The sequence below is a fragment of the Aspergillus melleus genome (genome assembly GCF_016097325.1).
Source record: "Aspergillus melleus strain CBS 546.65 chromosome Unknown contig6, whole genome shotgun sequence".
In the NCBI taxonomy this organism is placed as follows: domain Eukaryota; kingdom Fungi; phylum Ascomycota; class Eurotiomycetes; order Eurotiales; family Aspergillaceae; genus Aspergillus; species Aspergillus melleus.
This window is the reverse complement of record NW_025763375.1, coordinates 384,277-407,720: the sequence shown is the minus strand read 5'-3', so window position 1 is coordinate 407,720 and position 23,444 is coordinate 384,277. Positions and strand designations below refer to the sequence as shown.

The window sequence follows — 23,444 nt, the reverse complement described above, 5'->3', positions numbered from 1 at the left end:
GGTTTGAGAGTTTAATTCGGCTCACCATGTGGTCTGGGTAATACCAGGGTCCACCAAATCATACGGGTAGCCACATTTCGGCCTTCTCCTCAGTCCTCCGTACAATTTCTACAATCCGAACCCACGATGGAAATTTCAAGATGCCATGGCTCGCAGGACGATGACAGCCGCGCCAGTTTCTCTTTGATACACCGATGCAGGGCCCGGCACATGACTGGGTTGGCTTACCAGCATTACTGCCCCCCCTACCCCTGGACGCTGTTGAATCAAACCCCGATCTAAGGTGCCGAGGACTTTTCACCCCTCCCATTGCGAATTTAGAGCAGTCTTGTAGGTCGGGAGGGTCGGAATGTGCACATAGCGCAGAGTGCAGACCCATAGTAATAGCCTGGAGAGGAAAGAAGAAAAAGAAAAAAAAGAAAAAAAGAAAAAGACATGGCCATTGTCGGCCCCCTTCCCACACCAGGGATTTTTTTTTTTCTCTTTTCTCCCTTGAGTCCCTCTGGGTTTCTCTTGCTGCTGCAAGTGTGCCTATTGGCGTATCTCAGGGGCCAGAGGGTCCTGTTGGTTGCAAGTTGCAACAGACTAATAATAATGTTGGGACTTAGCCTGCGCGGAAATCGACAGTCGACGATCTGGAGACCGAGCTTTGGGTGTAATTTTTTTGGGGTTAATTTTTCTTTTGGTTTAGATTTTTTGACTTTTTTGTTTCTGTTAATTTTTATTTCTTGCTCTTTCTTTCGCTCCTAGGGCCTTGTGTGCCCGACTCCGATGGGGATCTGGCCTACTCCGTATATGAACGAAACCTCTCCTGCGGCTCGTCTCTGGGCAGACCGGGTCATTTCGTGACCTTCTCCATGCACTAAATGAAGATTACCAACTTATCTATCCACCCGCCTTTGCTTATATCAAGCGGCCTCTTGCCCTTCCCCTCTGGCATAAATCCCAGCGTTTTAGCGCGACCCACGCACATGGAACGACTATAGTCACATATTGAGAAGCGATTCTGGTTCTTTCGTGCTCCACGTATAACCTGGAATGCATCGCTCTCGTTCCGAAGTCCATGTTTTTCTACCTCTCGAAGGTCGTGTCCTAACTGCCTACTGACTTCCCTCGAGTGGGTTACGGCCTGGAACACATCATGAACACCCATCCAGAGCCTTCCCAGACCAAGAGGCGGGAGTCCCGAGCCGGGACACGTAAGGTCACCGCGCTCTCTGCCGAACAACTGGAGAGGAAGCGCGCCAACGATCGAGAGGCCCAGAGAACCATCCGTCAACGAACGAGGGAACATATCGAACGCTTAGAGCATCAGGTTTCGGAGCTGAAGACCAAAGGAGAGCAATTCGACGATATTGTTCGACGAAATGCCGCCCTGGAGAATGAGATCAGGACGTTGAAGCATCAACTGTCGATGATAACAAGTGGTCAAGGGTATTCGCACATGGGTCAGTGGCTAAATCTCTTCGTTATCTTTCGGTTTCCTTCTTCTGTCCCAGTCTTGCCTCTCTGTTTGACCAGCTTCACTGACTTTCCACTTCCTTGGTGACAGAAGGATCGTCCAGTACTCCATCTGGGTACATACTTCCTTCAGCCCAGTTTTCCGAGTCTCTCGGAGTAACTCCAGTCTCCAGAGCGCCGTCGGTCCTTTCGACGTCCAGCCAGGTGTCGGTAACGCATGAATGGCAGCAGCAATATGGCTCGACGCGATCCCCATCCATCTGTGAGTCCTCGGATGCAGATTATTCGAACAGAGTGGAACCTTACATCTTTGATGGCCAACCCCGAAACCCAAATACGATGCCGGTTCCCGCATCGCACGTTGCGTACAATGCTCACGGGAGTGGACAGCCACCGGGTCCTGCATTTCAAGCGTATCCGCCACATCTTTATGCTCCCGGGGGCTCCAATCAACCGCATCCAGAGGAGATGGCGCACCATCCTCACCACCCAGTCCCCTTCGCGGGGGGGCAGCGATCGGTCTTGGTGCCGAATGTTTCGGCAGAGAGAGAAGCCGGCGGTTACCCTGTGCTCCAGAGCACACCACAATATCAGCAGCCGGAGCAACCACCGAGACCTGGGTACAGTTATGAATGGATGCCTCGGTCTTGAAAGCGTCCTTCTTGCAAGTTGAAACGGCTTAAGTTGGAGGCCTTGTCTTTTATACCTTGGTGCGGGCATATTCTCATCTGGAAAAATGCTCCAACTATTGATTTCCGAAAAGATTCAGGAGATCATTCCATCCCCAATTGGGTTAGCAGGTTGCCTGCATCATCCAGCTATCAGAAAGGGCCAGCATGTTCTACAGGTGCGTCTTCTCTTTTGCTTGAATTACGGGACTCGTCCAAGCTGATTGATCAAGCATCAATGCCTCAGGTTGTCAATCAAATGATTCGTCTGCGCCTTCCTCCTCGAATCGGCCCATTCTTTCCACCTCCTTCCAGATGTGATGGTAACTTGTCTGCCGGGTTAAAACCGGACCGAACAACCATCCACCGAGATCCATCCACCCGTCGGCTCGAGTGGTTATTTTGTTGCTCTTATATCCTCGTGCAGGAGAGAAACGAGGTGCTTGAAGATTGAAGAACGGACTGGACATGACGATTGCTGCAGCGGCAGTGGAGCAAGCAAAAATGGAGCATATGGGGCCATTTCCGAACTTTAAAAAAAAGTACAACCAATCAGTCTCCCTCGGAATCCGGTATCTCAGAATGGACTGAACTGCCGAGTTGAACATGCAGCCGACCGGTGGAACTCGGATACTTCCTTTTCTCGCTTATCGGCATCGTGAGAAACGAATGGACGTCGGCAGGAAAATACAACCTGCGCATGTGTGTGGGTACCTGGTTTGCCTTTCACGACGAACGACAAACAACACGTGCACACCGCCAGGAGACGGTCATCTTGGCTCGGGGAGGGAAAGGAAAAGTTAAATAACTTCCTACGAGATCGGTGCACGGGTTCCCGGTTGAGCATTCTATTATTGACTGTTCTTCTATCATACAACATGATCGTTATGCATTGTCCACGCCATCGATACCGAATCCAGAGTGGAAATCAAACCAGTGGAGTGGTGTCCTTTCGCGGTCAGGTCAGAACGAACCAAGCAAGCAAGCAGTCAGTCAGCACAGTCGGCCAGCCAGCCAGTCTGTCTGTGGACTCGGCGCTTCCACCGACTTAGTTACGTTGAACATCAATTTATAAACACAAACAGAAAGAAAAAAGAAGACGAAAAAAGAGAAAAAGAAAAGGAAATTAGGCATATTTTCAGCCAGCATTCATCGCACTTATTGGGTATACTCTTTCTGCAGGAGCTTAGCGATGGTCTGCAGTTGGATGTTACTCGTTCCCTCGTAAATGGCGCCAATCTTGCTGTCGCGGAACATCTTCTCAGCGATGCCTTCACGCACGAATCCCATGCCGCCCATCCACTCGACGGCGGACCCGGACACGCGACCCGCAACCTGGGAGGCGTACAGCTTGGCCATGGCGGCGTCCTGGACGAAGTCCTGGCCGGCTTCCTTCTTGCGAGCGGCATTGTAGACGAGAGCGCGCGCCGCGGCGATCTCGGTGTAGGCCTGGGCCAGCTGGTGTTGCATGCCTTGGAAGCTACCGATCAGTTGGCCGAATTGACGGCGGTCGTTCCAGACGTAACTGTTTCAATTAGTATGGTCGCTTTTACAGGGAAGGGGGAAATAGCGAGGCTTACCGAGCAGCGTTCTCCCAAGCACCCAGAGCCAGACCCGTCATCTGGGCAGCAATACCAATACGGCCCTCGTTCAGCACACTAATAGCGTACTTGTAACCCTGACCCTCCTCGCCGAGCAGATTGCTCTTGGGAATGACGACATCATCAAAGTTCAGCACGCAGGTGCTACTCGCCCGAATACCCAACTTCTTCTCCTTCTTCGCAATCGAGAAACCAGGCGTATCCTTCTCGACAATGAACGCCGTGATTCCCTTATACCCCTGACTCGGGTTCAAGTTCGCAAAGACAATGAAGATCCCGGACTCCATCGCATTCGTAATCCACATCTTCGACCCATTCAACTTATACCCATCCGCCGTCTTCTCGGCCTTGGTCTGCAGCGCAAACGCATCGGACCCGGACGCCGGCTCGGACAGACAAAACGAGCCAACCGTCCCCGTCGTCAACTTGGGCAACCACGTCCGACGCGCCTGAGCATCACCGTACTTCAAGATCGCCGTGTTCACGAGCGTATTGTGCACATCCACCAGCACACTCACGCTGGGATCCACCCGAGCCAGCTCCTCGATCGCCACGATCGCCGCCGTGAAGTTCATCCCCGCCCCGCCGTACTCCTCCGGCAGCTCGATGCCCATGAGCCCTTGCTCGAAGAGCTGCTCGACGATCGTCGGGTCCATGGCCTCGGCTTCGTCCATGTCGCGAACCTTGGGGCCGATTTGCTCCGCCGCGAACTTGGACACGGATTCGTGGAGGAAGGTCTCTGTCTCCGAGAGGAGCGAGATCGGGGTCGGGGTTAGATGCGAGAGGTCGGGGTCCTGTCGAAGGGACGTGGTTGAGAATGTGGGGGCGGTGCTGGAGGGGAGGGTGTATTAGCTTGAGCTGATTGATAGACTGGAAATTATAAAAGTAGATCATAGAATAGACAGGCACTGTGCAGCTCGTGTTCAATCCAGACCGGACAGGCTTAGCAACGCACCTTTGAGCGAATCGGTAGGGAAACGGCCGTCTCGCGGCCGAACGGAGGGAGGGAGCAGTGCGGGACAAAGGCCGCAACGCACGAGTGATAGAGGCCATGGTAAAGGATTAAGAGGTGAGGCTAATAGCAGGAGCTGTAGGTGATTGCGGAAGAGATTTACACGGGAGAGTAGAGTAGGGAGAAAAGGAAAGAGAGAAAGAAAGGTGAAGAGGTAGTAAGAGAGAGCGGAGAGGGAGGAAAGCCGGGGTCGCCGAAATCACAAGGGCGCGGACGAGCCTCGGTTAAACGCGGCTATGTGTAGCTGGAGAAGTGCCACCAGCTGCAAGTCTGGGGAAATTCCATCCTTCCTCTTACTTCATACCTTGATCTACGAACCTTTCTCTACGCAGATTCCTCAAGTACTGTGGTGTACATTCTATTCATTACTTCGTCTCATCATACAAGTACATTTATCATTCCAGAATGAGTCCAACTCGCGCCACGAAAAACGGATTAAACACCCGGGCCTGCGCATATTAATACCCCCTTTGGTTCGTCACCACCCGCTTCCCCGTCCGCTCCTCCGTAAAATCGCAATTGTGATGGGTATGCCCGAACGCCCACAGCCTCACGCGGGGATTCTCCCAGCACGCCTCCCCCGACATGTCCGTCGCGAACCCCGACGAGATGACACTATTCGCGTGCCTGGGGTCCACGGCGTCCGCGACCACCGAGGGGCTGTGATGCGTGAAGATGACAATCGAGCGATGCGGTTCCTGCGCCGCGATCTGGGAGACCTGTTCGTTTAGCCACGCGCGGTCCGCTTCGTGGCATGCCGAGTGTTTCTCCACCGTCCAGCCCTGGATGTGGAAGAAGTCGTTCAGGCCGAAGCTCACCTGCTTCTTCTGGGTGGGCGTGACGCGCGAGTACAACGTGCAGCCGAGGACGGTCACGTCCGGGGAGACGTCGTAGCGGGTTCGGTTGAGGAAGACGAACTGGCCGAAGGGGTTTAAGGGCGGTTCCTGCTGCGGCTGCTGGGCCTCGTAGGCTCGTCTCTCGTCGACGAATGCCGAGAAGGCGGCGAGTCGCTCTGTGGTGGTGGTCCAGTCAGAGCCATACGGTTCGTGGTTACCCAGGAGGAAGAAGACGGCGTGGAATTGGCGAAGCTGGGTTTCTAGGAAAAGAAAAAGCCCGTCATCCTTGACCTCGCCGATGTCTCCTAGGAGAGCGAGGTACGGCGCTTGCGGACGCACTCTAAATTGGTCGTACGCATTGGGGGTCTCTAGATGAAGATCCGAGAGGATCTGGAAGCACGCCATGTCTGCAACTAGTCTGTTGGCGGTAGAAGAAGGGGGAATCTAAGCGCCGCTAACCCGGAGATGTTGCCAGGAACTGCAAAGGTGGGCCGTTGGGGAGGGGGAAGTGGGATGTTAATAGTAACAACTACTTAGCAGGGTAGACTAGGGGGTATCTGTGAGATGTTGGAAAGGGGAAGGCTCTAGATGGGCATGCGTTTGCCATTTCCGGGCCATAGCCAGTGGGAGAGTTTATTGTATCTTTTACTGTCCATTGTTTGTCGCTGCCATTTCGGGGAGAATGCACCAGCCACTCACGCCCCGCCGGGTGGTTCTTGTGGCGGTGCACTGTCCCCTTGGTACTGTGGCGCAGCAATGCGAAGACCCAATCAGGAAGACGGAATGGATTATGTCAGCCAGGGTCTGATATCAGCGCAATGACGCGTGACGAATGGGTCTCCAAGAAGCCCAAGACTTTGTCGCCTGCCTCGCTATTTATTGCTCCCTCCCCCCGATCATATCGCGAAAGACTTTCCTCCTAGATTTGTACTGCCTCAGACCTTTTTTTCATCGCTGCCTAATTACAAGAAGACAGCAGGCAGTTGCACAAGACAAGAAACCCAATCAGTTGTTTTGCCCCCGCAGCGTCATCGCCCCGCCTTGATATCACCAATTGATTAATTTATTTTATTTGATCCTTCTCACAATCCCTTTCGCTGACCTCATTGATTCGGTCTTGGTTAAATTATTCGATTTCTTTATTATTATTTTTCCTCTCTTTCCACAAAAAACCTCAACATGACTTCCCCCGCCCAAGACCCTCGACTCCTCTACAGCATCAACAACATCAAGGCCTTCCACCTGCAAAATGGCGACGAACAAGAACTCACCCCGTCAGGGCCCCAGACCCTCTCCCTGCTAATGGTGCCCACAAGCACCGTTCCTCAGAATTCCCCCGAGGCCTCGCCAGAGGAGGATTTCTACCTGCACTTACATCTCCCGCCAGAGCTGGACCTTGCGCTCCCCGCTACGACCCAGATCTATCACCAGCCCCCGAACAGCTACTTGATTCCGCGATGGGATCTGGGCCCTGACGCGGGCGCTTTCATCCGCATTCAGTTCCCCAGTATCGGTTCTGGGCCGGACAAGGTGACTCAGGAGGATGTCGACACCTTCGAAACCATTCTGGCGCAGTGTACCGCTTTCTTGGAGCGCGCGGCTCCTCCCAAGGGCCCTGCTCCCTACAACCCGGCCAACTTTGCCCCTGGCGAGGGGTACGTTTCTGCTGGCCCGGCTGGCACTACCACGAAGCAAGATGCCCATGGTCGCATCGTGCTGGTGGACGAGGAAGATGGTAGTGTGGTGGGTGAGATGGAGGGGTATGACGTCGTTGAGAAGCCGGGCGTGAAGCCGGGTTCTAAGAGTAAGCCAGTAAATTCCTTGTTGCTGCATTGTTCGGTCACTAACTTGGAAATAGGACCAGTCGAAGTCGAGCTCCCCAGCGAAGGCGAAAAGAACGAGATCAGCGTCAGCAATGTCTCCGAAGAATACCTGCGCATGGCTCGGCACCCGGCCTACAAGAACTCGACTATTGTGCAGACCTCCGCCACGGCCTCCCGATTGCTTGTGACGACATCTACCTACCTGGCCAACGCCTTGGTTACGGGCGCCGACAGTTTCACGAAGAAAACCAAACCAAACCCGAAGCCCATGACATTCTCCGAGAACACACACACCAGGGTCCGTAAGATCGGCGACTTCTCCCACAGCGCGGCAGACATCTCCGCCCGCACGGTGGGCCAGGTGGGCAAGGTCGCGCAGAACTTCGGTGCTACTTTGGCTCGTCGCAAGGACAACGGGAAGAACAAGGGCGTCGACAAGGCAGGGAACCCCGACTATAAGCCTGGCATGCTGAACAAGTCGATGATCGCGTTCTCGACGCTGGCCGATGGTATTGAGCAGAGTGCACGACAGGTCTTGACGACCGGCTCTGCGGCCGCCAGTCAGATGATCGGACACCGTTACGGAGCGGAAGCTGGCTCCGTTGCTACCGATTTGACTGGTGGAGTCAAGAATGTGGGACTGGTCTATATCGATGCTTCCGGTGTGAGTCGCAAAGCCGTGCTCAAGTCAGTGGCCAAGGGCATGGTCGTCGGGCGTATGCGCGATGGCAAGCAAGTGGTGGTTGGGACGGGTGACGGCGGCGAAATCCCGCCAGGAGTGCCTGGTTCCAGTCGTGATCCTGTTGCGCGCCGACCCTCGCCAACCCCTACGCCTCCTCCAGCATACGGTGCCTCGGGCACGATGTCTCTCGGCGGGACTGGCATGTCGGGAGGAAAGCGCTAAAGAATATTTGCTTTCTATTTAAGTGGACTTGAGATTATTTGGATAAGACGAATGGCTTGTTTCTTTTCTTGGTATATCTATTTCTGGCGATTTTGATGATTATATCATTTCTGTGCTTTATATTCAATTGGATAGACATGATCGACACGACAGGAATATGGCATTTATATACATTTTTTTTACATCAAACATCTTCCCTTATCGACTGATCCGCAGCACTCACATAGTTGGTACATGTGGAAGCTTTTGCTAGATGTACAGTGATTGACTTTACATATGTCATATAGGGGTAATTTTGATACCTTCCCCTCTCAACTCTCACTTATCATTTCCACTCCTCTTCTTCGCGCACATGAGTTCACACCTTTACTCTCTTCAAACTCTTCTCACTCTCTTCCATCCACCATATTACTTTTGTTTTTTATCATCTCACAATCTTCCTACTATCTTACAGTCTTCGTATCATCTTAGAGTCTTTCTTTGAACACTAACAATGGATCTTTTCTATTTCCCTACTGGCAAGATTTGCCCCGTGTCTGTTGGAAGCTACATGAATATCAATGGGCGCAATGTCTTGATCACAAGAGCCCTTTCTGAAAAGTCGCAGCCAAACATGAACGAGCGGTGGGCAGTCTTCGAGGGCCAAGTGACTACAACAGGCAAGGTGGTGATCTTGAAGATTCGCTACCAGTAAGATCATATGATTAGGGATCCGTTGCCTTCTAGACCAGCGCAACTAACCATCGACTCATAGATTGAATCCATCCATAATGAGCGACGAAGAGTTGCCGTTTGCCCTGAACTTCGCCAAAGAGAACTTCGATGACGAATGTACTGTCTTACGAAAATGTCAAGGCTCTGGACTCACTCCTCAATTCTTTGACAGCCTGCAAGTGACTCAAGACGCAACCGACCTCTCCCCAACGGGGTACGCTCGTATGATTGTCATGTCGAATATCCCTGGGAAATGTGTGCTGGATATTCTGCCATCTCTTACGCCCGATGACAGAAGCCTCATCCTAGCAAAGTTGTCAGATTTACTTGAGTGTGCTTTCCTTAATTCCTCCTGTATTTTGACTCCTGATATTAACCTTTGGGAATACAAGGTACATTCGTCTTCGTGGTTGGATTTTCTTTGAGCAGGAGACCGAGCAAGTCTATTATGATGAGCAAACAAAGAAAGTGTAAGTCTGAAGGAATAAGCTATTATCCTTTGCTTTCCATATAGCTTCACGAATCCCAAATTCTGATCGACACACTAGCTATCTAATCGGTTTCTGTCGCGCTGTGGGAGAAGACTTTCCTCCAGAGGAAGGCCAAGTCATCACACCCGATTCGATTGATGTTGGTGGTTTTGGTCTGGGTTGAGTTATTGATTTGTCTGTTATCTTTTTGTTTCCTGAGTCGACCATCTATCTTCTTTGCAGTGGGGTTCCGCGACGGCAGCCACAACATCCATGAGGAAATCTACTAGGTTCACTTTACTAACTTAGAGATAGTGAATTGGGGAAACTATGATCTTACCCATTGTACATCTTCACCAGATTTCCGCTCGTGATCAAAAACCTCGGTTTACTGCTTAGCATTCGCTGGAAACGCTCAGATAGGATGAGAGCACTCCAGGCCCGCCAAGATCTATGGTTTTTTTTGATATGACTGTTAAGAACGCAGCTGTTGGGGAATTCGTTGGGATCCATTTCCAACTTTCTCAGAAAGTTGGAAAAGGGAATTAGAAGCAGATAATGAAGGAATGGGGGAAGACCGTTCAAGGACTCGTTGGGACGAGAAGGTTTGAGATAAAGAGGTTAGATTGATGCTAACTATATAGTTACAAACTTATATATTTCGACTTCGATGGTACTAGATCAAATTAATGCATTGCTGAGGATCCTATATTCACGTAGAATCATAGTAAGAAACGACACACTGATACTCACACAACTTCACGATGACTGAATTAGAGCATGTATGTGACATATAGCAGGTAGTCTCTTATCTTGTCATTCTTTCGACAACTATTTGGAGATCTCTATGAAAACCGTCCTTCACACTGACTGCCTCTCATTTCCTTCACCCTGGCCCAGCTCTACTACCACTCATTTAAGTTTACATGATGCAAGGCATCCGGAAGATTAGATGCGTTTCAGAAGCAGATTAACTTCCATCGATTGATCAAACCCAGTGATAAATATAGCCAGCAAAAGCCGCCCCGACGAACCTTACATGGTTGGTTTAACGGAGTGGTTCCAGCCTTGTGGGCCTGTATACATACATCTACACATTGATGAAGGACTAGCCTTAGAATCCATACATACAGCCTTACTTGGGTAACCTTTTGTCGGGAGGTCAATTTGTTAGATAGCTGAATCCCTACTGTATGGGACTAATGCAACGCAGCGCCCAGAGGCACATACATACGAATAAAAAGATTCTAGAGTCTAGAGAAAGCCAGGGGACAGACAGAAAAATCTAGATCGGAGAATTTTGGCCCGGCAACGGCGCAGGGAGGGGGTTTAACGGTTTGATCCCTTTCTTGGGCTCCTGGGCGTACTCCGTACATCTATTCCCTTTATTAGACTCCTGTTTTGATGTATCATATTGGCAACACTCCTGCTTTCGTTGCTGCAAGAATCGCCGTTTAGGAGTACAAGACAGCGTATACAGGAAAGAGCGTACTTCACCGCCAATTGCGAATTATGTCATCGGTATAGAACAAGAGGACAAGAGGGGGGGGGAAGCGACGCAAATCTAGCGGTGTACACACACAGCACAATCTAGGCAAGTAGGTAACGTAGTCGACGGAGACAACCCGAGACATCATTGGGAGCAAAGACAACACCACACCACACCACACCAAAACAAAACAAAACAAATTCCCCAGAACGCCTTGGGCTCCAGTTCTCGCCACCACTAACTAGTAAATACATAGCAGGTAGGCAGGGGAGGTATGACTGGCCAGTTTACTGTGGCCGGTCGGGCTGGGATCGGTTCGTCGAGGGTGAGGACGATGCGGTGTTACGTAGCGGAAATTTGGGGTGTGATTTGTGGGATGTTGCTGGACTATTGAACTATTGGCCTACTGGGTTGGAGTTGTTGGGTTGCACGGAGTTGGAGTTTCCAGTCGAGGTTGGAATGGGGATGGGTGAATGGTGAATTGCGGAGGGGGAGATTATTGAAGCTAGGTACTATGTCCGAAATATATTATGTGCTAGCAAGGGATTCTGAGGAGTGAAGGGGGTTTTAAAGGACGCCAATATTGTGGACGATGGTTCAATGATCGGTCGTAGGGAGAGTAACTATGCCAATACTACCTAATATTTAATACTATACTACTTTCTTCTGTCAATACCCCAGAGTTCAGGGCAGTCCATCAAAAGGCTGTATCAGTGGTGATATCATCGCAGAACGTTTCTAGAGTGGGCGCAATCCAAGTGGGCTGCGGTGGAATCCAAAGTTCAAGAATCTGTCAGTATTTTAGAAATTCTTCCTGCAGTCTCCACTCCTCGGCTTGGATGTTATGCAAATGGCCAGAATCATACTATCCGTACGCATCTTAGTGGATGTACTCCGTAGCACCTCGACTCCTCCGTACACAGTACAGAATGAGACGCAGCCATCGACTAGGGGGAGAGCTTATGGCGCTATCGGAAATTTGAATCCCAGTCTGGATCTCTCATCTGAAGCTCTACATTTCAGGAATGGGAATTTAAGTTTGCGATGCAGGATTCCCGACCCACCTGATCTTGAGTAAGCATTCTCGATGGAGAGGTTGAATTATTGAATATCCAACTAAGAGTTCGAGTGCTCGAATGGAGGAGAGGCTGTACGGAGTTCAATATATTCATTAAGGCTGGCTGGGGGATGACCCAGTACTCCGTACTAGGGAGGAGTCGAGTGAAACTCTTTGAATGCTGTAACACCTGCGCCCTTGCATGTTTCTGCTGTACAACTCCGTTCTCATCTCATTCGTGTTTGTCGGCTGCAGTAGAAGTGGACACGGAGGTACTGATTTTACTGGCAATTTCGCATCTGCTGATTCAGGATTTGTTATTATTTGGTGGTGCGTTGGCTGAGTTTATCTGTGTTGAGGTTGGTTACCACCTAGGTAACTACTTGTTGTACTCCGTATATAGTCAGCAGATGTTGGCGAGTACAAGGGGTCGCCTTGTCTAGTTATGTATCTACTCAGAGTAAACCTGTATTCTGACGTATTGTTCATTTCAAACGAATTACAGAATATATCGCGCTTAAGCACGGGTATATATAAAAGCCGAGGCCGTCCGAAACAGCGCATGTGTTTATACATCGAGGTATAGAGACCAGGATATTGCACTCCGCCTCAACTCATCAGCACACCATGATCGGGAACTATAACTGCGAAAAGCCTGTCTATATGAAGTGGAGATCATGCAATCGACGGACACCTGAGAGGCATATGAAGCTCCAAACCGTTAGCAGTCCAGAACCAGAAGATATAAAGTTCCCGGAAGTGGGCTCCAGAGCGGATTCATCTAGCGTCGATTACTCGATAGCTAAGCTATCCCGTCCCCATTCCCACCTCCGTCCGGAGCCGAGCAATTACAGTAAAGCAGTAAAGGACTCCGTAGTTCCCAATAACCAAGAAATGACCGATGATGTAATGGACACGGGACTGAAGGGCTAGATCAGACCACTATCTCAAGGTAGTCAAGCGGCCAGTCCGTGCATCAACACCTCTCGGTCGTTTTGGGCACTAAAATGGGAAGCAATCCAAAAGACGAAAGGGCTCCGTCGATTTTAGCCCGCCCAGGAGAAGACCGAACCCTGGTTGGCATCCCTACCGTGGAGACTTGGGTGGAGCTGGAGAACTAAGGTAGCCTGGTAGGTCTGTCTACGAAGGGGCGGTCACTCCCGATACCTTGGAAATCGATTTTTTTTTTTTAACCTTCTCCTTTCCTCGAATTGGGCACCTAAATGGGCGCGGTTCAGCTTCGGACTCGGACCTCTTTCAGAAGGAAAGTGAAAAGTGACGATGACGAAGGGATGGTTACCAGGACAATGGGGAAGCTGAATCCTGAATAAGTTAATTTGAGGGGAATAGCAGGAGAGCTAGCGAGACCCGACTCGGTTCATGTTAAATGAGCCCGAAAAACAAACACAGACACAAAACACTCTAAGAAAACAGAGGAAAAGAATAAAAGAAAAAGAAAAAGAAAAAGAGAAAGAGAAAAAGCCTTGCTAGGCCAATAAGCAGAGAGCGAAAGTGTTACCTGCTTAATGACGATCGACTGCGAGAGGCTCCAGCGAGTTGCCCGTCTCGGGCGATGAAACAATGGTTCCGTTGCCCCTGATGACTTGGCACTTCTCCTCTTCACTGTCTGTGAGTACTCAGGTAGTGTGAGTACAATGCAATTGATCCGTCTCATTCACGGAGCTTTTTGCTCTCCCTCATGCACGCATGGAGGGAGCTACTGTACACCGTACATAGTGTAGTCCTCTGTACTTCTGATGCATGCTGTCAGATGGCTCGGATCCAGGGACTGTCACCAAGGATGGCGAGACGCCCTCCAGCCCCCCTGCGGCGTATCGCCGTAGGTAAGGGTGACCAGGAACACGTTCGAGTCCTGGCAATTTAATCTCCTAGAAAAGAAGCAAGCAACCGCGGTTTACTATTGGCGTTGTTGTGATGGTTGATCCGATGCACCTTATTCCAGCTGTCATACCTACTTGGTGCCTATTAGTATCGGCCAGGTACCCGGAGATATGGTCATTATCATTTAATTAGCATTGATCCTCAGGATAAAGAGCTGCCGTAGTTTGGGGCCGATTTCCCATTTACTATTAATATCGTCTCTAGGGTAACTGGATCCTGGCTATAATCCGCAGTATTATATTATATTAGATGATTCATTAATCATTATATCATTCTCCAAATACTCGTTAATAACTCGTAGAGGATTAGCTCCATAGTCCATCACACTCTCACTGTCCCTCTCGCCAGCGCAGCACCAGAGGTTAGTTAGTTTAGTTTAGTAGAGTCCGTGTACAGTAGGTCCTCCGTACAGTCAGGACCGTGGATTCCGCGACTTCATCTTCAATTCTTCCTTCTTTCTTTACTTTCTTCCGCAAAGTCTAGTAACTATCCTTCTTGTCCCTTTCGTTTGATCCTGTTAGTTGTAAACCTATTGACCGGGCCCCTTGGGTGCCAATTATTCCCTTCTCCGTTCCTTCTTTGGGGGCTTGAGTTCCCACCGGCTCTCTTTCTCTCCCCTCGCGCCGGCCCCCTGTCGACCTCCACCCCTCTTGCTTCTCGCTCTTCACCTTCAATCTCCATCTCCTCCCTCTCTTCCCCCATCGATCATGCTCCTCATTGCGGCCTACTCCTGTCAATTGATTCTGCAGTGTTGAGTCGGTGGTCGGGGTGAAGTGAACCATCTGTTTACTCTCTCTCTTAGGCAAAAGAAAAGAGAAAGAAAAAGTTGCTCGTGGTGGTTGCAGCGCGTCTCCGAGGCATTGCTTCTCCTTCCCGCCCGCGTTTGTCGGACTCGCTCTCTCCGATCTTCCCAAGTCTCACATTCTTTCGAGCCGCAATCCCCTCAACGCATTACCCAACTGGGTGGCGGTTATCGCTGGAGACAGAGGTGTCATATCACGGGAGTCAATTCTGCAGCGCAGCTTCTTTCCCTCCGATTTGGCTCGCTTGGGCTTAAGAGTGCTCGTTTTTCCTGGGAGAGTTCGTTCCAACACCGGCAAAAATAAACCCACGCCAGGTCATCGGTTGCCTTTTCCACGCGTCCTTTCAATTCCTCTTTTTTTCGTTTCTTTGTTAACCGGCTGGTTATCTTCTTGACCTGGTGTCCTGGATATATTACCGATCGATCGCTTCAATCGCCGTGGGGAGCTTTTCGGACTGCTTTCGCCGTGGTCAGTTGTCACCCTTCTCTTTTCCCCCCCTGATCGGTGATCTCAATGACTCCGACCTATTAACTTTGGAACCGCAGCTGCCCGACCGGTAAGATTATTGCCAGCTCACCGATCGCATTTCGACTAAAGCGAATGTTCAGGAATTATTAAGCGAGAATTCAAATAAAAAAAGGATAGAGAGTTGAATCTCCCTCCGGAAGGCTCTTTTTTTTGTCGGATTTCTCTGGTCGCCGATCGCAATTGATCTCAACGAGTCTCAAAGAAAAAAAAAATATTCCCACCCACGCGTGCCTGAAGAGGCTGTCTCGGACCGTCACGTAGCAGTTCTAGGTTCTGCTGCGCCTTCACTATACGAAGGTATGTCTGCTGCTATGCAAGCGGTCCCTCAGTACACCCCCGCCCATTCCGCCACTTTTACTCTGCCATCCCATCAAGGCCCCGCGTCGCCGTCGCACCTCGGTCATGCGCAGCACTTCCCCGAGCTCTCGTCTAGCTCCACGCAGCGAACGCGACCGTCTACCGATCCGCACGGCGCTACTACTATGAGCAATCCACTAAGACTTCAGCAGCCATCTTCCGTTCCGGTCCCGACAGCTTCTTCGGCTATGAGCGACCTCCAATCGCAGTCGTTGCCTCGCGCTACCCATGCTTCTCCGGCCATGACACCCGCGGCGCCTTCGTCCGCCCAAGGCAGCAATCGATCGCCCATGTACCCGGATCTGCTCGGCGAACCGCCCGTCCCTCCGCCGAGAACCTCGTCGACCCATCGAAGTCACCAGAGTTCGAACGAGAAGGTGTCGAGCTCACGGCATGGAAAGAGCAGAGGTGACGACCGAAGCGCAAATCATCGCGAGAGGAGGAGGGATGACTCCCATTCCCGTCGGCAAACCACGAGAGCGCCCGAGGATTCCTCGAGGGGAGCTGATAACCGGAATCAACCCGCCGCGACGTTCGAGCCGTCGCAGCACTCGGAAGACCGCATGGAGGCATACCCGGGCCAGGGGACTTTGGTCAAGGAGTCGAGTACCGTGATCAACCAGGTGCTGGTGAGCGACCCTTCGGTGGACATTGAGCGAGAACAAGTCCGACAGACTGGCTCGTCGGTCTCTCCGCCCCCCGAGGCTGCTCCGCCCTCGGGAGGTCTAGCCCTGGTGGGGAGTGATGGTGTGGACGATGGAGGTCGCGGCGGGCTGCGCAGTCGACACGACTACACCGAAAATACGATCAAGCGCAAGGAAACGACTTTTGGTCAGTACATCTTGGGACAGACGCTCGGAGAGGGTGAATTCGGCAAAGTCAAGCTGGGGTGGAAGCGCGACGGTACCATTCAGGTGGCCATCAAGCTCATCCGAAGGGAGACGCTCGGATCGAATCCCAGCCGATTGCCCAAGATCTATCGGGAGATCTCCATTCTGCGCGACCTTGCGCACCCGAACATTGTTCGACTTCATGAAATGGTGGAGACAGACCGACACATCGGTATCATCATGGAGTACGCTTCCGGCGGTGAGCTCTTCGACCATATTCTGAACAATCGGTACCTCAAAGACAACGCCGCTCGGCGCCTCTTTGCGCAGTTGGTCTCTGGTGTCGGGTATCTTCACAAGAAGGGTATCGTACACCGTGATCTGAAGCTAGAGAATCTGCTTTTGGATCGGAACCGTAACATCATCATCACGGATTTCGGTTTCGCGAACACGTTTGACCCGGTCGATGAATTGGGCGAGGAGATTGAGTACAACCTGACGAACAAGGATTACGTGAAAAGGATGCGCCTCGATAAGACCAACAACAAGGGCCTGCGACGGGGTGACCTGATGCAAACCAGCTGCGGTAGTCCGTGCTATGCTGCTCCGGAGCTGGTTGTGAGTGATTCGCTGTACACGGGACGTAAAGTCGATGTTTGGAGTTGCGGTGTCATTCTAGTGAGTATCTCCCGGTGTTATAGAAACAAGGCAGAGAAGCACAAAACTAACGCACTCCCTCCTCCAGTATGCGATGCTGGCCGGCTATCTACCCTTCGATGACGATCCCGCGAACCCTGACGGTGACAACATCAACCTACTCTACAAATACATTGTCACCACTCCCCTGACTTTCCCCGAATATGTTACGCCCCATGCGCGCGATCTCTTGAGGCGGATCTTGGTTCCCGACCCACGGAAACGAGCGGACCTTTTCGAGGTTGCACGACACAGTTGGCTGAGCGAATACTCGCACATCGTGTCGCACATCACCAGTAGCACGACGAAAGTGGCCGATATCTCCAGCACGACGGTGCCCACCGACAATCGCAAAGAAGCGCCCACGCTGGCACGAAGTGCGTCCGTCAGAGAACCCCCCAAGACGTACCAAAACTCGATCCCTTCGTTGGGTGGACTGGTTCACCACGCCGGGGATATCTCCCAAGAACAGTCTACGGATAGGTCCAAGACTCCCCGGGATACGAAACGGCGAACGGTCCAGGTTGAATACGTGGCTCCTCAGTCTCAGACAACGAGAGGGGAGACAACCGGTGACGCCGAGGGGCCTGCCGCAAGCTCATCGCGAGCTGTGGAAACGGCGCCGGCTCGAGCCCGATCTAATAGCCGCGTGTCTGAGAACCACAGGCTTGTGCAGGAGGTGCCTGAGGCGCCGATCACCAAGCCGGCTGTTGAGACGACCCCGGCCCCGGGACACTTCCCTCGCTCGACGTCGGATTCGACAGCGCTTACCGGCGCAGGGACTATGCCTCCTCCACATGCCGCCCGACCCGCCACCGGTGCCTCCATGGCGTCCTTTAATACCGGCCGTTTGCCGTCGCGAGGCTCCTACGGGCAACCTGTGGCGCCAACGGTTGCGGCAACTAATGCCCAGGGCCGATTGGCGCAGCCCAAAAGCAAGCAGTACGTTATCTCTGCCCCTATTCCTCAGGATCCGTCACAGCCCAGCCCGACGTCAATCGGGCGCCCGAGCGCCCAGCAGCTACCGGCAAAATTCAACACGACGCCCCGGCAAGAGCCCCCCAAGGGTCACAAGCGATCGAACACGGTCTCGGGCATTGGCGAAAAGCTATTTGGACGGTCCGGGTCGATCTTCGGAGGCCGAGGGAGCCAAACAAACAGCTCTCGGCAAAAGAATGGCAAGCGGTACCCTCCGACCAGCATGCGCGATCCGTATGCGGGCGATGAGAGCCGGATGTCCGTGGACTCGCGGCGTTCGATTCAGTACGGATCCAATCGGAAAACGAGTGAGGCGGGCGGAGAAAGCAGACCTCGCCGGTTTTCCCTCTTGCCCGCGTCCTTCTCCCTGAAGGGCTTCTCTTCGTCGAGCCGGTCCCAAACGCCAGATGACGAGTTGCAAGCCGAGCGGATGCAACAGCAGAACTCGTCGACCGGAGCTATACGACCCCGTGCACGAGCTACCAGCTACGGCACCCAGGATGCGATCTCGACAATGCCCGAAGGGGGCCCTGCAGACGACGTCATTACGAACGAAGAACCGATCAACTACCAGGCTCGTATTGATCAGCAGTTTGCCGTGCTTCATGGCGCCCCGTCCGGATCGCACCAGGCGACGTCTTACAGCGCCTCGGCCGAGCAGGTCTATCCCAGTGAAAGCGACCATTACTATCGGAACCAGTATGCCAACCACTCGGCACCCAACTACTACGATGAGTACAACAATAGCCCGTACGATAATTCGTCCCGCCAGTCAGTGCAGGCTGGCCGGTCCGCACGCGGGCCAGGAGTGCTCCAAAAGAACCACCGAAAATTTGCAGACGCCTACGAATCCGAACGGGATCTGTCACACCACCCCGGCAGCTCTGGTGCGGCTCGCAAGGTCATGGACTTCTTCCGTCGACGAGCCAAGTCGAGAGCTGGAGATGACCGGTAGATTGGGTTAGACTCAATTTTTCAGTGTCATTTGGACGCGCCCCACCTTTATTTTCCGTTGACTTCCATTCACCCCCTATACTTCATTACTTTCTAAACTTTCTACCGACCGATTCAACCAGTCGAACGTTGTCTCTGTCTGGTGGATTGCCTTGCTCCCAATCGACCGCCTTCAGGAAGAAGCAACATAGACAAGCAGATCTGGTCTGATGGACTTCTGTACCTTTGTGCTTCGGATGTTTGAACAAATGGATATTTTTCCAGGGTTTTAGTGAAACCTGAATGAACAGAAATTCAGGCTCCATGGAACCGTCCGCACAACAAGGCTCGGCTTCCCTTGGATGAATCGAAGACACGTTTCGATTGGCGCTTTCACTGGAAGGAGGATTTTGAGTCCAATGGGACTCTGAGATTCCAACATTGAAAGAGCAAAAGAGGTTATTTGGATACCCCGTGATACCCACGCAGCTTTCGTACTCGCTCGCCCCTTTCTGTTGCTCGCAGCTTATCGGTTTGTCCTCTTATTTGTACCAGCAACTGTTTCTTCCCGCGTGCATATCCATATCTAGCATGGGTGTTTTTTCTCTTCTTCTTTTTTTCTATTTTCTATTGATTTTATTTTATTTCCTTTGTCAAGAATAAACCTTTATTTCCTTTGTTCAAATTTCGTATTCCTTTTTCTTCCTTTCTCCCTTGTCACTATATCATTGATTGTAAATTGATCCTGTCCATTGCCTTTTGACCCAGAGCAACCTTGTTCTCTTTTTGTTAACTTCCTTTTTCTCTTCCTACTGAAGCGTTGATTTTCCCTTCCTCGGAATGAAATTGCCTTTGACAATTCATCCGACAGGTTTATTGAGGGTAATTTAATATGTTTTATTGGTCACCGGACGTGTGCTCTGTGCTCTGGACTATTGTTCGTCTCTTTTCTCTAGGTATACCTGACTTGTTTTATTGGATCTATTTCGCAGCGATCATTGCATTGCATCGCATTGCTGCCTATGTTCTTTTCCAATCCTCGTCCCGTTTGGCATACAGCGGATCCAGCATTTGCATGTAGTTCTGTTTTATAATCAAAATCCTTCGAGAACCCGAGAGTCGGTGGGATCTGCTATCACTTTTTGGCTACTCCTTTCCTGTCACTGAACCAGCCACTGTTTTGTTCGGATTCCGTAGGTACAGTAGTTCTCTCTTAGCTGCAGGTAAGTGGAGAATGCGAATTCTAGCCACAGCTTTTGAAACGAGTCTCCGGCGGAGCACGGCGTACTAGTTGGTCAACGACTCCGTAGGTAAGGAGTAACTCAGGTTGACGCCGGAAAGGCCATGGAATTGCGTGGTCTTGGACTTGACTTTTGTGCCATTGCTGTCCTGGAGCTCAGTCAACAAGTGTTAGGCCCAACCATCTTGCTCGATCGACTCTCGATAGGATCAGTACGTTTCGATGGCATAGAGATGGGGTAGAGAGTAGCGAGACGCGTTCTCTTGACTCAGCCCTTGGAGTAAGTGATGCGAAGTCTACGGAGTAGTCCAGTTCTACTTAAACGGCATGTCCCGAAAGATGACACTCCGAACTATACCACAATATAAGGAATGGGTCACGTGTGAATAGATCATGATATGTCTAACTATAAGTTCTGCATTCATTCCATTTCCCCCCCTCAAGTTCCTTATCACCGGCCTGCGTGAAACCTCCCATTGAAAACACACCATGGCTGACGATCGACTCCAGCCCACTCCTTCCCAGCTAGAAACCGCGACAAATCAAGCTCGAACATATTGGCGGTGGCTCACGGAAAAGGCCATTACGTGCCTTCAGAATGGAACCGCTCTTGGACCCATCTTCCCCCGGGATATGCTCTGCAGAGTTCCCGCGATACCAGCAACGCAACTTTCCGTGTATGAAGTTGCTTGCTCCGATTCTCCCACGAAAGCGCTTCTGACGGGAGAATCATCGACAATGCGCGTGGCCGAAGCGGGACAATGCGATGTCGGCGAGGCGATGAAAGAGATCCGAGGGGCTCTGCTGATAGGGGTCCAGTCGTCGAGTGCTTGCACTTTGTCTGGAACGAGTTTTCGACCATGGCGAGCGACTGGGAGCGGGGATCAAAGACAGCCAAACTATATTGCGATACTGTCGCTTGCTTGGTCTTATATTCTTTGTACCCGTCTGGTTGAAACCCAGCAGCAGGACAGCGCTGAGGTCACTTACACGGACTCGACGGCGAGTTGGAATCGACCTGCTCCAACGGATCGGAATGCGCCACGGATCGAAATTGATATTGGCAGGGTAAACAGGCGTGTTGCTCGATGGTGGGCGGCTATCTTGGCTCCCAATCTGGGATGGAGGGCTATCGTCACTAATATGAAAAATGAGGTCTACCTCGCACCGTGGTCGATCTCTTTACAAGGGAAGCAAGAATTCAGGGTTGTATGGCAGGACGATGGACCCCTTGCGCAAAACTCTGCGACCTCTTTGCCTCCCACATCTCAGGATGCGTTGAAAGAAAATCCTCGCTGAATTCTGTGTGTTGCATGACCTGAGAGACCAATATTTTGCCGCTTTTGCTGCGACGTTAACATTCCCAACACATAATCACTACGGGGTGGCTATCGCACTGCCACCGCCCGCCACGGCTGAATATCGAGCGAGGCTTTCTTTAAACGAGCAGTCGATGAACGAGTATCTCGCTATTGGGGATAAACTGGCTCATTACATGGCTCTGAGCTGCAATCACAGCGTTGTCATGTCCAGTCTCTGCGGCTCATTCTGGGAGCCCGATATTCCATGCAACCTCGTCAGTGCGTGGCTGCATCCCGTTCTGGAAGAAATCCCAAGACACCCCGAGATAGCCGACGACCCCGTGCGATATGCTGAAATAGTTGCTCTTATGTGCGGAACGCGCCGCCCACGCCTTTCGGCTCTGTGGGTCGGAGCTGCCCTCAGTGGACTTGTGCCCAAGATCATTGCCGCCGTCCGGCGTGGAACACCTCCTCTTGACCCTAATGGTTTCTCATGGACAGGATCCCCGCAGTCTTTCATGGACCTTGCAGGTTCAGGACCCTACTTCCACAGGGAGGCTTCTGGGGACCAGTCTATAGAAAGAGCCGACGCCTGGAGACTCCTATATCTTCCTGTCCTAGAAGATGATGGCCTCTATTACAACAGTCTCCCGTTTTCACCATGGCAACCTGTCGGGAAAACCAGAGAACAAAACTGCGCGCTCCGGGTCCGAGCACATGAAACGTGTCCAAGACATCGTCTAGTGTATATCCACTGGACGTGGCAATTGCAGGACGGTTCAAAGCTAATCGACTCGGGTTTTCGATTGGACGATCACGAACCCCGTCAACTATTCTCTCGCGTGCAATCTCCTTCAGAAGCTAGCTTCGCATACCCCCGTATCCCTCTTTCGTCAACGCAAGGCGCGTCGCGCGAAGCATCGATGGAAATATTCCGATGGGTTCTGGCGAATCATGAAGGGAGGCCGCCTGAAGAACCAATATACGATGATGACTGGATAGCGGGATGCGATGACAGCGATCGGTATGGATCTGACCCGGGGATAAAAGATTGCCCCAATGATATAGTGATGGGGTTTCCGGAGGGTAACAGCAACAATCAGCAGATTTCCTCTTTACAGGAAGATCGGATACGGCGATGGGTGGAAGACATTTGAATCAGACCCCGACCCCAAACTGACAGACCTCGCGGCCATGATATAGTTATAGAAGACAGTGGGTATTCCACAATGAAGAACGACCACCGCGGGCAGCGTGAACCCCGGTGCGGACAGCGAAAACATTCACCAATGACTACTTGTAGATGTTTAGGTGGGTACACAGGTACGTAGGTATGTAGTTTGCCCGGTTGGAGATTGAGAGCCTGAAAAAAAATGTCGAAGAAGGAAGGAAGTGATACGTAGAGTTAGATATCTATATCAGTGGAAAGAATTTATTCATTTCATGCATGTGCCATATTGTGAGCCCTTGCTTTAGAGTGTGAATTGCATTTCTGTTGTGTTGGGTATTTATCTTTTGACACCAACGTTACCAAACTAGGCCCTACTAGAATGAATATGTCCTGATACTGAATGGTGAAAGGTTCATGAATAACTCGCTATGGTGGGTAGGTAGTAAACTATGTTTGTTGTGAAGCCTTGCATAGATAGAGATCGTCGAGCTGCGACAGGCGAACAGTACGAATAGAGTGTTTGGTTGATTTAGAGATTGAGAGATGGAAAGGAGAAATAGAAGGAAGAAAGAACCTGTGAACACATTCAAGACTTTTTCAATATCATTAACAAGCAGTAGTTGTCGTACCCTGTACCTAGGTACATAAATAAGATAATACAATAAAAGAA

At 51.3% G+C, this 23,444-nt stretch overlaps 10 protein-coding genes across 10 annotated transcripts; 7 read left to right on the top strand and 3 right to left on the bottom strand.

The window, feature by feature from the left end:
• Positions 1-1,141: 1,141 nt before the first annotated feature.
• On the top strand, positions 1,142-2,112 carry LDX57_009917 (bZIP transcription factor; the record flags this gene model as incomplete). Its single annotated transcript, XM_046091659.1, has 2 exons — positions 1,142-1,448; positions 1,553-2,112. 2 exons carry the CDS (start codon positions 1,142-1,144, stop codon positions 2,110-2,112), a joined length of 867 nt encoding a protein of 288 aa, XP_045947636.1.
• Positions 2,113-2,380: 268 nt separating this feature from the next.
• Positions 2,381-2,737, bottom strand: LDX57_009916 (uncharacterized protein; the record flags this gene model as incomplete). Its single annotated transcript, XM_046091658.1, has 1 exon — positions 2,381-2,737. The coding sequence occupies one exon, from the start codon at positions 2,735-2,737 to the stop codon at positions 2,381-2,383; it is 357 nt and encodes a 118-aa protein (XP_045947635.1).
• Positions 2,738-3,287: 550 nt separating this feature from the next.
• LDX57_009915 (acyl-CoA dehydrogenase) lies at positions 3,288-4,783 on the bottom strand (the record flags this gene model as incomplete). Its single annotated transcript, XM_046091657.1, has 3 exons — positions 3,288-3,654; positions 3,710-4,561; positions 4,686-4,783. 3 exons carry the CDS (start codon positions 4,781-4,783, stop codon positions 3,288-3,290), a joined length of 1,317 nt encoding a protein of 438 aa, XP_045947634.1.
• A 417-nt stretch (positions 4,784-5,200) lies between these two features.
• LDX57_009914 (Ser/Thr protein phosphatase superfamily) lies at positions 5,201-5,983 on the bottom strand (the record flags this gene model as incomplete). Its single annotated transcript, XM_046091656.1, has 1 exon — positions 5,201-5,983. The coding sequence occupies one exon, from the start codon at positions 5,981-5,983 to the stop codon at positions 5,201-5,203; it is 783 nt and encodes a 260-aa protein (XP_045947633.1).
• A 774-nt stretch (positions 5,984-6,757) lies between these two features.
• On the top strand, positions 6,758-8,305 carry LDX57_009913 (senescence-associated domain-containing protein; the record flags this gene model as incomplete). Its single annotated transcript, XM_046091655.1, has 2 exons — positions 6,758-7,382; positions 7,437-8,305. 2 exons carry the CDS (start codon positions 6,758-6,760, stop codon positions 8,303-8,305), a joined length of 1,494 nt encoding a protein of 497 aa, XP_045947632.1.
• Positions 8,306-8,798: 493 nt separating this feature from the next.
• Positions 8,799-8,999, top strand: LDX57_009912 (uncharacterized protein; the record flags this gene model as incomplete). Its single annotated transcript, XM_046091654.1, has 1 exon — positions 8,799-8,999. The coding sequence occupies one exon, from the start codon at positions 8,799-8,801 to the stop codon at positions 8,997-8,999; it is 201 nt and encodes a 66-aa protein (XP_045947631.1).
• A 76-nt stretch (positions 9,000-9,075) lies between these two features.
• On the top strand, positions 9,076-9,673 carry LDX57_009911 (uncharacterized protein; the record flags this gene model as incomplete). The annotated part of the gene is made up of 3 exons (XM_046091653.1): positions 9,076-9,350; positions 9,412-9,489; positions 9,568-9,673. 3 exons carry the CDS (start codon positions 9,076-9,078, stop codon positions 9,671-9,673), a joined length of 459 nt encoding a protein of 152 aa, XP_045947630.1.
• A 5,894-nt stretch (positions 9,674-15,567) lies between these two features.
• Positions 15,568-19,084, top strand: LDX57_009910 (putative serine/threonine protein kinase (Kin4); the record flags this gene model as incomplete). The annotated part of the gene is made up of 2 exons (XM_046091652.1): positions 15,568-17,133; positions 17,201-19,084. 2 exons carry the CDS (start codon positions 15,568-15,570, stop codon positions 19,082-19,084), a joined length of 3,450 nt encoding a protein of 1,149 aa, XP_045947629.1.
• A 1,707-nt stretch (positions 19,085-20,791) lies between these two features.
• LDX57_009909 (uncharacterized protein) lies at positions 20,792-21,601 on the top strand (the record flags this gene model as incomplete). Its single annotated transcript, XM_046091651.1, has 1 exon — positions 20,792-21,601. One exon carries the CDS (start codon positions 20,792-20,794, stop codon positions 21,599-21,601), a length of 810 nt encoding a protein of 269 aa, XP_045947628.1.
• Positions 21,602-21,755: 154 nt separating this feature from the next.
• Positions 21,756-22,760, top strand: LDX57_009908 (uncharacterized protein; the record flags this gene model as incomplete). Its single annotated transcript, XM_046091650.1, has 1 exon — positions 21,756-22,760. The coding sequence occupies one exon, from the start codon at positions 21,756-21,758 to the stop codon at positions 22,758-22,760; it is 1,005 nt and encodes a 334-aa protein (XP_045947627.1).
• Positions 22,761-23,444: the final 684 nt, after the last annotated feature.